Source organism: Heloderma suspectum, chromosome 4 (assembly GCF_057233095.1).
Source record: "Heloderma suspectum isolate Gila_16-S chromosome 4, 16-S_ref, whole genome shotgun sequence".
NCBI lineage: Eukaryota > Metazoa > Chordata > Lepidosauria > Squamata > Helodermatidae > Heloderma > Heloderma suspectum.
The window spans coordinates 303,967,593-303,980,990 of record NC_139461.1 but is presented as its reverse complement, the minus strand read 5'-3'; the positions used below and the strand labels follow the sequence as shown (position 1 = coordinate 303,980,990).

The window sequence follows — 13,398 nt, the reverse complement described above, 5'->3', positions numbered from 1 at the left end:
GTATTCAAACTATTCAGTTTGAATTTATAGTAGTTAGGATATGTGTGTGTTTCTATAAAGACTCTGGTTAAAATGTAAGTAAATGAAGCTGTCATCTTAGATACAATCATTTTATATATATTTTTTGTGTTAGATATCTCATTAAGCACTAATTAGGTATTGATAATCTGTTACGCTTAGTGAATCAGGATACTAATATATTTTCTGAAAGGCTTGATTATGACATTTCAGAAAAGGAAATATGGAAAGTTTTAAAGTCATTCTTAACCTTATTTGCAGCTGCATCCTGGTCTGTCATTCCATCTCAGAGGCCCCCCCCCCCCCTTCTAGGTACATTTGCTAGGGCTATATTTTTATCTTTAAATTCTTTTAATTATTTAAATGTTACTGATTTTCCTAGACAAATCATTACCAGAGCTTCTTTGCCCCAGTGTCCTGTTCCCATAAGTGTCTCACGCCACAGTTGTCTGTCGTATTTATACTCTAATACAAAGAAAGGAAGGCTGAGGAGAGGCAGCAGCATGTTGCGTTTGTATGACATCTCTAGCCTTCTGCATAAACATGGTAACTCCAATTTTTCCCAATGCTGAACCACCCCAGCCACTATTATCGGTTTTGTCTTATGCTTCAAATATTTAAAAATGGGGACAAGATTCTTAGAATTGCGTGATGCTTCACAACGATTGTGAAAGCCACTCTGTCAGTGTTAGCTAATCTCAGTAGTTGCTAGTCTCTACCCAGGTTTCTATATGTGGAGAGGTTTATGTTTCAATTGCTGTGGGGCTATTTCTTAGAGAAGCTATTAGACATTAATAGGGAGTAGTTATGGCATTTATATTTACAATTGCTAATTCTGTGCCAAATTCTAAATCTAGAGCTTACCTCTTGTCTGAAAACGTCCACACTTGGCTCTTTATAAAGTAAGGTTTATAAAATTAACCATCATAAATGTTGGTTAATCTGGTCTTCCTAAAGCAGTTTTTGTCCATATTTGGTGGTATTTATGGAGGAAAAATCTTTATTATAGTAGACAAATGTGGGCATGTCTTGATTTCATTTGTCCTTCTGTGTCCTTTTGGGATATATCCACTCCATGCATAAAACTCACTATGACCTACTCTGGAGTTTGCAAGAAACTAGTTGCTAAATGTAAATGGCATGATTCAAGAGCTCCACTCCATTATAGAATAGATAACCAAAGTATGGAAAGTAGCAGAAATCTCAAAACTTGAAGAATACAGTTGAGAGAAAACAGACAATCCATGTATTGTTTTGGAGATCTGGCTGCCTTCCATTAGTATTTTGGAAAAGGGGTAGGAGATGAATACCTTTTAGTATGATGCCAGTTTTAGAATTATATGTACCAGTTAATGTTATTTATATTTTGATTATAGTTGATTATTATGTGAATATCAGTGTATAATTTTTTTCATCTGCTTTGTGTGTATTTCACTTATTTAATATCTCTTAATCAGGGCTCCTCATTTTTGGCTGGCCAAGCAAAAACTCTAGCTGCCCCCGCCCCCCTTCTGAATGGAAAGAGTGGGGGGAGGCTTCATGCCCTATTTGGCTTTACTGTCTAAAGGTGCTCCATGCACTTTTAGCCAGCAGAATGTAATGCTGTCTCTCCCTGGTCTTTCCTGAAGGAAAGGTGGGGTAAAGGAGTGTCCCCTGTTGAACTCTTCTTCCTAAAAAAAAATGCATAAAGCACTTATAGGCTGCAGAGCCCATTGCTCCCCCTGCCCTCCCAGAATAGGAAAGGCCAACTTGATGGCGGGGGATGGAGATGCTGAATAATCCCCAGCCTTCTTCCCAGTGTTGGAACTGGGGGGAGGGTGGGGATCACTAAACAATTGCCCAGGTGATTCCTGCCCACACCTCCAACTTAAAAGTTGGGAGAGGCAGGCCAGCTGCTTGACACTCTGGTAAGTGGTATTGGTAAGTGGTACCACTCTCACTCTCTGTGATGAGAGTGGGAAGTGGATTTATTGAAGCCTGTTAATAAGACACCAGAAACTTTGAATGGAGGGGGTAGGTTGTCCAACTCCCTGCAGTGTGGGCAGCGGGCAAATAAAATACCCAGTAGACTGCCACCACCCCTTTACATCCATCTCAGCCTGAGCCATGGGATTCGCAGACCTTTCAGGACACACGTGAGGCACAGAAATAAGGGTTCAAGCTGACATTCTCTGTTTCACACCCCAAGCCCAAAACTCTAAACAGTAGCAAGACCACACAGAAGGCTCTGAATTTAGTACTGAGGCTTAAGTGGAATAAAGCACACACAAACGTTGAAATAGATGTGAGGTTTATTTACAATAAGGAAGGGGGAAAGGGGGAAAAAAGTGTACAAATATCAAAGAAAATCAGAGGAAACCCAGTGAAATCCTTTGGAACAATGTTGCAGGCAAAAATAACAAGGAATACCTATCCTATCCTTTACCTAAGTAAGGATCTTCCAGTTTGACAGGGTGCAGTTCAGGATCCAAAAGCTCACAGCCCTGAAAGCCAGGTAGCACATGCAGACAAGGACTGAAGATCAGAATGAAAACTAAAATGAAGACCAAATGGCAATAGTACACCCCCCCCCAAGCCCTTGAAATGTGAGGTGAGCCTCAATAGCCAATCAGCATCAGGCTGAATAACTTCTTCAACTTTCAGGAAGTGGGGGGGAGTAAAACGCTCTCACGACAGCCCAGCTGACATTGTTCAGGCTAACTTGGCAAGAATTCCACTCTGGCCTTGACAAGCCTGGAGACTACAAAAACATACGATAACACACGCAGGTGGTTTAAGAAGTGCCATACCAGCCCCCCCTTCCAAACTGGAGCTTGTTACAAGCAATTGAATCTTAAAAAGAAGATGGATTTCTTGACACTTTGGAAGGACACCTGATCTTGGAGGATCAGGAAGCTTTCTTTCTGTAAACTTCCTTCTGTTCATTTACTTAGGATCCAAGCCTATTTATCTACACTGATTTGTATGAATAATAAAACAGGTCATGTGAACATTATAATGCGGGAGAGAGTTCCACACAGAAGACACATGCATACTCCACATCCCCATTGGCCTCTTGTGAAGGGTGACAATGACCTGGTTCACACAACACAGTGCCACTTTGCATATCCAACCCCAAAGCAGGGGGTTGTTGAGTCATACAGACCCAGCAAGCGTGGGTTATGCGAGGGTTAAACAACCCTTTCATAACCCATGGTCTGTTCTAGGGTTATGCAAGTGTTGTTTAACCCTTGCACAACTGATGCTTCCTGGGTTTGCACAACCAGACAACCCCCAAGTGGGGGTTGGATATACAAAATGGTGGCTGCACTCACCACAGGCTCTCCATGGGTTAAATAACCCACAGTGGGCTGTCACGTTGTGCAAACCAGCTCACTGTGTCAAGCCTTGTCTTATATATTACCCTGCTTAGTCAAGTAGACTGCTCTCTTGAGAAGTTCATGTAAACTGGATCAATTTATAACACATGAATAGGACCTTGTCATTTTTATATGTATTCTTTATGCCTTTGTGGTTGTTAATATTTTTGTATGTTTAGTGTAGAAAAATATAGGATTTGTGTGTATGCCCTCAAAAGTCAAAATCAGATAAATTTTAAAAAGTTGATACAGGCATTAGTTGAGAAGCAGGAAAAAGAAAGGAGCAAGAGGTTAACGATAGAGAGCTTGGTAGAAAGATTGACTTGGTTCGTATGTAATGACCAACCATGGGTTAAGCAGCCAGGGTTAGTCAGGGCCACATGAGAATGAGCATACTACTTCCAGACTGCGCACTACTTACGCTTACTTTCTGGATTTTCCTGGATTGTGCTCCGTGACATGTGAACCCAGAACTCTGGTTTTTTGCAGGAGAAACCGTGGGTTAAAACTCTGGGTTTGTTCCTCCCTCATGGGTTCATATGTCACAGACGTTTTATAATCCAGAAATGAAGCAGAAGCGGAGAGTGCTCCAGAGGCAGCACATGTGCTCGCTCCCACACGGCCCTGGCAACCCATTGGTTACACAGCTCATGGGTTGTTGTTACATCAATTGCAGGATATTTATTACTCTTACTTATTTCTAAAAATAGTCTTTCTAATTTATGTTGAGATGTACATCCAAAGCAACATACAGGCAGAAATTTTAAATAAAAACACTTGTAGGTTGCACTCTGAAAAGCTACTGGTGTGCATGAATGCATGTGATAGAGATAGAGACAGATCAAAAATACAAGCAAGGACATAGATCATGTATGACTCACCACTTTCAAAAGTGGGTATACTGAAATGCTAGCAAGCCAAACTTCAGAATATAATGTAGTTTTGTCAAATCACCAAATAAGAGAGCTTTGTGTTCATCATAGCTGTGTTGATTTTTTTCTCATATTGTGGAGGATAAATGCTTTTTCAAATGTTGTTTCTATTTCTTGTGCTATTCTTCAGGTTGTTGAAGAGCCTGAAGCAGCCAATTGCATTGGCCCAGGGTGTTCTAATGTGGCACAGCCAGGTTCTGTGTACTGTGGTCATGAATGCATTCTCAAACATGCTGCAGCCACCATGAAATTTCTAAGTGAAGGCAAAGAACAAAAACCAAAAGAGAAGACCAGACTAAAAGCTGAACGAACTGTTGTCCTAAAACCTCAGCCTCTGGTAAGTCTGAATTGGTTTTGAAGCAAATACTCCCTTACATGCCCAGATCTTCTTGGCTAGGAACAGGCTTGGTGAGTATTTGATTTAAAGAAGCAAAATATGTTTGCATGAAAAAAAGTATTCACATTATGCAACAAATAATTCTGCAGACTACTTTGCGTGTCTCTTCATTTTCTCTCTCTATGAATGTGCTGCTGTTTTGTGACCCTGGTTAAAAAGCAACAACCCGCATCTGTACTTTAAAGGTAGCCACATTCAAACAATAAGGTATAAAAAAACAACAACCCCAAAACAAAACTCAAAGCCGGTACTATTAAAGTGGAAAAGATTCTGACTGGGCTCAGACGACATGATAACCCACGATGGGTTAAATAAACTACCATGGCTTATTTAACCCATCATTGGTTATCATGTTGTCTGTCAGGAATATTTAAATCCATGATGGCTCATCTGGCCAAAATAAACCACTCTAATAACCCATGGTCTGCAGTAAGGGTTATTTAACCCACCATGGGTTACCGTGTTGTCTGGTGCTCAGCATGGCTTATTCTGATCGCCGATAGAGTCACCCAGCAAAAGCAGTCAAAACTGTTGTGGCTGCTCTTCTCCAGCCTGCAGAGCTCTTTTCCCAAGACCTGACAAGTAGCCAAGGGACAAACGCAGCCAAACAAGCACAGTCTTCCCTGATACTGTGCGACAGTTGCAAAATGACAGTACAGTAACAGCCTCACAGTACCCCGCGACAGCGAAGTTACGCAATTACAGGCTTTCTTGATCACTACTTTAAAACTGCGCAACTTGGGAAATAGGGGAATAGGGAAAGAACTGCTCCCTTTTCCATGAAGAAGCACAATTCTGCAATAATCCACTATAGCATCTGGAGGCTCCCCATGAAGGCACCCCACCTGTGCAATTTCACCCCAGTCCAGCAAAGTGTCAGGCAGTTATAGCTCCCACCCCCTTTTTCCTGTTATACACACTTTTCCATGAAGAAGCAAAATTGCACAATTATCCACTACAGCAGTGGTTCTCAACCTTCCTAATGCCGCAACCCTTTAATACAGTTCCTCATGTTGTGGTGACCCCCAACCATAAAATTATTTTCGTTGCTACTTCATAACTGTAATTTTGCTACTGTTATGAATCGTAATGTAAATATCTGATATGCAGGATGTATTTTCATTGTTACAAATTGAACATAATTAAAGCATAGTGATTAATCACAAAAACAATATGTAATTATATATTGTGAAATATTTATTTCTAATTACAAATAAATGAAATTTTGTCTTGAAGCATGGTGTAGCATGGGTAACAGTCTTAATATAACAACAGTAAACTACATTGCTACATTTTACGACAGTATGCGTAAAAAGCCAACGTCACTGTGAAGAATAGTTTAACGGGCAGGTTTTGTTTTGGAAATAGATCTCGGTACCATTTTTATTCATCTTGAAAGTTAATGGAGTAGGAAAATGGGCCATATAGCAGCATTATATCATGGTACAACCACACTTTTTATTTTTGTTCTTCTCCCACCATATAATGGCATTCAATTCTACTCTCATGATGTCAGCAGCACCTGCATTCCTTCCATTTCCTCTCCATGTTGTAATTTGCAAGATTAGTTTTTTTCCTATTAAAAATTCCAATCCAGATGTATTAGCACATGGCCATGCAGTAATGGCCAGGCCAGCAGGGAATGATGGGAGTTGCAGTCCAACACATCTGAAAGGCACCAGGTTGGGTTGGGGAAGGCTGTACTAGCTAAATATTTTCAATAGAACAGAATTACTCAGAACCCCAGAGTGACCACATCATCTCTTCAATGCTGGTTCTCTTAAGGGTTCCCTTGTCTCCTCGCGAACTCCTCAGGGCTGGCTTCGGCTGCACGGATCAGCCCTAGGCAGAGCACTCAACCTGGCGCCTCCAGAGGTGTTGAACTACAACTTCCAGCATCCCCAGCCATCTGGCTGGGGATGTTGGGAGTTGTAGTCCAACTCCTCTGGTTGGGGATGTGTTTCACCAGGTTGGGGAAGGTTTCACCAGGTTGGGGAAGACTGCTATACGTGTTTATTAGTAAAAGTAAGTTCTACTAGCTTGAGTTGGGCTTACTCCCAAACACATGTGAACATGGATGCTCCAGCCTCAAGCACATGAACACAGTATGGCTGGGAAGTCAAGTCCCCGCTGAACTCAACAGCAGGATTTCCTTCCAAGCAAACATGCTTAGGATCGGCTGCAAAAATAAGAAAGCAGATGCGCCTAAGAAATATTCGGTTACCTAGCAGCAGGAAGGAGAAGACCCATTGAAAGACAGCGGCGGTCTGCCCTCTCCTCGCCAGGGGAATGTTGAGTGGGGCAAATTCGACCTTCATGTTGCCTCTGCGCAACAAAGCAAAGGGCCACCAAGGCTTTACGAGAGAAGGTGCCGAAAGGGCAAAAGCAAACAGACCTTCTCGCCTCCCCCCTGGAGCAAGGTGGGGTCGTAGTGCTCCAGTGGGTCGCCAGCCCATTGCCCGACGCTGGAGAGGGCGAGAGCAGAGCGCGCTCCTTCCAAGTTTAGAGACATCCAGCCCCCAGAACAAGGTTTCAATCAAGTTGCTGAGAGGCTCTGGACCGCCCCTCCCACGCAGCTCGGTCATTGCGTCGCGCTTGCCTCCTCGCGAACTCCTCAGGGCCAGCTCCGGCCGCATGGATCAGCCCTGGGCAGAGCACTCAACGTGCGGGCTTCTTGCAAAGCGGCGAGGCGATCGTGGCCGCCTCCATGTGGAGGCGGCCACGCTAACTGAACCCCATACGTGGGTTTTTACAGGAGGCTGGGGGTGGGGGGCTTGGCTGAACGGAGCCGCTAGAGGAGAGATTGGCCAGGGCCCCGAGTCGGAGGGTAGCTGAGACGTGCAGGGGCGCCACTATATCTGGGGATATCTCGGTGTCTCTGGAGACGGATAGAGGAGCGGTGTCTCGGTTCCTAAGACCATCGGAAATATGTGTTTTCCGATGGTCTTAGGCGACCCCTGTGAAAGGGTCGTTCGACCCCCAAAGGGGTCGCGACCCACAGGTTGAGAACTGCTGCACTACAGCATCTGAACCCCATGAAGGCACACTACCTTTGCAGTTTCGCCTCATTCCATCAAACTCTCAGGGAATTATAGCTCCCACCCCCTTTTTCCTTCTCTGGTCACTTTTCCCTGAAGAAGCAAAATGGCTTTTGGGGGGTGGGGGTGGGGATGCGCTATAGTGAACAGAAGTGGCTCTGCCAGCAATCTGGGCTGTGTGTGTAAAATGTGCAGCTCCACTGTATTTTGAGACAATAAAGACAAAAGGCTTCCTGCGAGCAATGCGTATTGGGCAGGGCGGGCCTCTTGTGCAATTGTGCTTTAGAGCTAAAGTGAACAGAAATGGCTCTTCCAGTAATGCCTGGGAGGGGTGTGTGTGAGTGAAATGTGCAACTCCACTTTATTGTCGTTGATTTTGGACAATAAAACCATCTATGCCAGCAATGGCAATGGGAGGAAATGCACAATTGACGGTTTTGGCCTGATCCCCAAGGGTTTATTTGTGCCACCCCCTTTTTGTTGCACATGGGATTTTCCCTCCTCTGGGGTAATTGCTCAGGGTTTTCACAGTGCATTGAGTGCCTCCCAACTAGGAGAGGCTGCGTGTGAAGTTTGGTCTCAATCCTGCAAACCTCCAAGGTTTTATAGCCGCCATCTCCTTTTTGGTGCACATGTGATTTCCTCTCCTTTGTGAGTAATTGCGCAGGGTTTTAGATGATGCATCCGGTGTCTCCCGGGTAGTGGAGGCTGTGTATGAACTTTGGTCCCGCTCCCGCAAACTTCCAACGCTTTAGAGCCACCACTCCTTGTTGGAGTGATACTAGAAGTGTGGAATTAAGCCCCTGTACTTCACCCCACACCTCTCCCGTCTTATTGGAATATTGTGGAAAGTTAAAACAGGCTGCTGTGATGTTGTCAATGGATGAAACAGCGCCACTGCTCAGGCAGGAGGACTGCAGCGGGACAGGGGGATGACTCAGATTACATACAATAGCTTAATAAAGTACTCTCAGTATCTTATTAGCTTGGTCGTGTGGCAGGGCATCATGGACTATTTCAAAAATAAGCTACTGTGAGTAGCTTATTAAGCCGCTGTCAGGGTTCCCTTGCCCCCCCTTTCCTCCAGCACTCACAACACACACAAAGAGAGGCTTCAGTCTCAGCCCTTTAATTCATTATTCTCAGGTTCATTACTGATGCAAATACTCAAGACTCTCTGGCTACAAAGGAATGCCTCCAGGGAATTAAAATGTCTGACTAGGCTAACTTAGAGAGGGAGGTTCTGCCCCTCGCCTGCTGCTTCCCTGCGTAGCCTTCTCTGCGTAGCATTGCTAACCCGGTTCGAACGTCTAAGCTCCGCCCCTGACGTTTCCCTCTTAGCTCTGCATCTCTGCTTGGCGTCCCTTAGGTCACAGACCTCAAGCTCCTCCTCCTCCTGCTCGCTGTTTCTCACAGGGGGGCGTGCATGAGGTTTCGTGCCCGGCCATCTGGGAGCTGGTAAGCTGAGAAGCATGCCTACCCATATCTGAACTGGCCTGTGAAAAAGCCTCCCCCAGCTCTGGCTGCTCCTCTTCTGAATCTGAGCTGCTAACTATCTCCCTGCGCTCAGAATCAATCCTGATAGCCACCATGGCTTAAAATGACGTCCGAATGTAGCCAATCAGTACATCTCTGGCACAGACAAGCTCATAATTACAGATGAGTATCTCATTCGATTTTCTCATTGAGTCTCTATAATTCCCATAATTTGTTTTTAAAATCATTCTGTCTTGCACAATAGGGTGTTATGCTACCCTGGCTATGAATAGCACAAGTAATCGTATAGCAGTTATTATATTTTTAATATGCCCAGTAGCAAATTATTATTATTGGGTGTACTGCAAAGATCATCCAACTTAAAGTCAGGCACGATTTGCAGGCAGTTAAACTGAACCATGAACTCCTTAGGCTGTGTCTATCTTGCTATAGCACTGCAGTAACCAGACAGAAGCTGTAGCAAGCTTGAGTGGACCAATACAGTAGTAATTATACTTCGCGTATAGATAGCACTTCAGATTGTTGGAAAACCATTGACATAAGAACAAAGCAAGAGTAGCACTGGATCATATCAAGGGTCTATCTAGTGTGACATTCTGTTACCAGCAGTGGAAGAAGTCCACATTCAGGGCATGAAGGTGACAGCTCCCTTCTGCTGCTTGGCCTTCAACTAGTATTCACACACATAAGGCCTTTAAGTATAAAAGCATTATATCATGGCCAGTCAGCACTAATAGATCCCTGCTCCAGAAATATGAGAATATACCTTATCACGGTAACCTTAACAGCACTTTGAGGTAGGCTAATGTTAGCTTCCATAGTAGAGGTAAGAGGACTGAGGCTGAGAAAGGTTGGTATGCATAAAGTCACCTGCTGAGTTTATGGTAGAAGGGATGTTTGAACCAGGTTCCTGGTTCGCTGCATAATCCCTTAGCCACCACTGAAATATCTGCCCTCCCAGTTTTGTCAGTTATTTTTCTTCAACATCTTCATAGTATACTCCATTGTAAGTGGCGGAGGAACACTCCGGAATGGAAAGATCTTCAGAGGTTATAGCAGCAGCAGCAGTAGTAGTAGTAGTAAATTTAAGCAGTACTGAAGTGACTTGCACACCCAATACAGAAATCCATAATTAATATAACAGGAAAAACCCCAAAATCAATATAACCCATAATCAGCACAATAGAAAAAACACCATAAAACATAATCTAAAAACAATACAATATAGTGTTGTAAATACAAACAATATGGCCTTAGATTTCAGTTGAACTTCAATTAGTTTCCCTAATAGTGACCAGGGATGTGCAAATCGGCAAAATTTGAGCTTGGTTGAATTCTAATTCCATCTTGAAACTTGCTCCAACTTGAGCCCATATCAGATTGCAAGCTTTGATTTTTTTTTCTTTTCACATGAAAATCTATGTGCATTTTCATGCGTAACTTTCCAAATGTATGCCTCAGTTGTGTGCATCTTTGAAATGTACGTGTTCTTCTCCCATTGATTAAAGCACATTTCTGCACATTTTTCAAAAATAATGCATTTTTCAAATATACACATGATGTCGAATCCGTTGTTTTTGGTCTGTGAATCACATTGCAAGCTTGGAAATGTCCAGACTTTGACCACAGGTTGCATCTGACTCTATGTTTGTTTGTTTGTTTAATTTATATCCCGCCTTTTTTCCTCTTGCAAGGAACCCAAGGCGGCTTACCTTCTCCTCCTCCTCTCCATTTTAGCCTCACAACAACAACCTTGTGAGGTAGGTTGGGCTGAGAGTCTGTGACTGGCCCAAAGTCACCCAGTGAGCTTCCATGGCCGAGTGGGACTAGAACCCAGATCTCCCGACTCCCAGTCCAACTCTCACCACTATGCCACACTGGCTCTCTGGAAGGTGGGAACTGGGTAAATCCTGATCAAAACCAAACTGAAAGAAATTTCTCATATATCCCTAATAGTGACTCTTTAAAAGCTCAATTTGGTCAGAATTATAGCATTACAGAAGATTTGTCATAGGCAGCTAAATGGTAGCAAAACATTTTGACTTCAAAAAGCATTGACCTAACAACATAATGCCTGTCAGAAGCCACTTCAGACTGGCAGGTAAAATTGAATATAGTAGTTGTCAGCATAGTTAGTGTTAGGTTTTTAGAGAGGCTGTATAAGATTATTTTGGATCAAAACATTGATGAAAATGCGAACATAATTGGTAAGAAAGTCCTTCAGTACACAAACTTTAATATTAAAATCAGTTAAACTGATTTCAAAAACTGGCACATCCAGGTGGTGCTGTTTCAGAGACAGCTGAGGTTGTCTGCACCCATGTTAATTGTGGATTGGCTGAACATCAGCTGCACAGCCGTGCTTAAGCAAACTGTGTGACTTATACTCATTGCACCATAGTCATGTATTGGCTATGTAGTGAAGTACTGTTGAGCTTGGGAATCTCGATCTTAGGCTTGGTGTTAATAGATATAATCTTGCTGTTGGAATTTGCACAGAATCTGGGGGTCTGGCAGATGGTCCCAGTTGCAGAGGTATGCAGTATGAAACGTTGCATAATGAGATGTTTGCAATACTTTTGTAATACATAACAAACTGTTTACCCCTCTAAACCTGTGTTCTGATTACTTAATCATTGTAATATTTAGTGATTAAGGTTCTGCTGGTTATACAGGCAGGTACCAAACCTCTCTCCATGCAGAAGAGACCAGCTCCTGAGAAGAGAGAGATTACTGTGAAGAAAACAGTGGTGACAGCTGTTAAGACTGAAGCAAACACTCAGACAGTTGCTAAAGAGCCGCCCTCAGAAAGCAGCACACCATCCTGGGCAAGCGATCATAATTATAATGCAGTAAAGCCAGAAAAGACTCCAGCCATTTCATCATCACTGTTATTCAAATGTATGTATTTCACAGGGATATTCCTCTGCAATCATTTACATTTTCCTTGAGTCTCTTTCCACTTTTGACCCTGCAAAATTAGAAAGGAGTTTTAATGGCTCCCTTTTTCCATCTTCAAAGATTTGCACACATATTTCTCAAGGAGAGTTTGAAGGCTCATACATAGTATTGACAACTTGAGGTTTATCCTTGGGTTGTGTAAAAATGGCTTTTAACTTGCAAGTATATGTTTAACTTACCTTATATTCTTCATAGATGATAGCTATGTTTGTTCTAACAGAAGGTAGGTAATGAGAAACATTTATTTTTTTCTTAAGATTATGTAATGTACAGAGTAACTGTTGTATTCACTCTAATTTTGGTCCCTGTCTTGCTTTTGAATTTTGAATTAGATATATCAGGACTACAGGGCTTCTAAATGATTGAACAAATAATGTACATGTGTACACAAACACAGCTTTTACTATTAAGTTTTGGGGGAAATCCTCCTTCCAAGTATGTGACTTACATGAAATGATGTCAAGTCCATCTTAAATCAGAATGCTTGTTTTTTAATCTGTGTAAGCTGTGTGCCAGATAAGCTCTCATCAGGGCTGGACAGTAGGCAGAGAATTATCACCTTGTATATTATAATTTTTCAGTATTTGAAGAACATCCTTGGCATCTTGTTAGCTTAAAAAGGTAAGTAAATTAATGCTTTGTGATGGAAAAGTCATTGTTGTCTTAGGACCTTTTTACTGCCTTCATTTAAACATTGTTGCAGTGTAGGGTTTTATGTTCCTCATTTATAGCATGGCGGGGAGAACTGAGTCAAAATGCTAAAACATGTTTAAAAGCATATTTGTAAACCCTGATGTGAGGTTCTGGGCAGGTAACATTTGAAAAGGGCAAGATTATTAGGTCTACTGCTAAAATAACTCCATCCTTGTCTACAACCTCTCAATGCTTGCTTTTAATACATTTTAAGATTACTGTCGGAAGATGGCCTTGGTGAACCCCTGGAGGAATGGAGTTCCGAGGCTTGAGAAGCCACTGAGTACCTCTTTCAACCTGCCGGGGGGGGGGGGGGGGGTTGCCCACAAAGTGATGGTTCTTGCCTAAATGTAGTGGTGGAATGACTTTGTTTCTAAGGCGTGTAGGACCTCAAGACCTGATTAAAAAACCGGTGATAGGTTTGTTTCTCCTCGCTGCTTTAATTAATTCAGACACCCACTCAAAGAAGTATACAAGCGTTAGTAGTCCACCTGCCTGCACAT

At 42.8% G+C, this 13,398-nt stretch overlaps 1 protein-coding gene across 5 annotated transcripts in view; it reads left to right on the top strand.

Annotated features, from left to right (window-relative positions):
* Positions 1–13,398, top strand: part of DIDO1 (death inducer-obliterator 1) — a 108,908-nt gene that overhangs the window by 43,649 nt on the left and 51,861 nt on the right. For all 5 annotated transcript variants that reach the window (XM_084854370.1, XM_084854372.1, XM_084854369.1 and 2 more), the window contains 2 exons: positions 4,440–4,646; positions 11,917–12,142. In XM_084854370.1, coding sequence (XP_084710496.1) covers positions 4,440–4,646; positions 11,917–12,142 — 433 coding nt within the window. The remainder of the gene's footprint in view (positions 1–4,439; positions 4,647–11,916; positions 12,143–13,398) is intronic.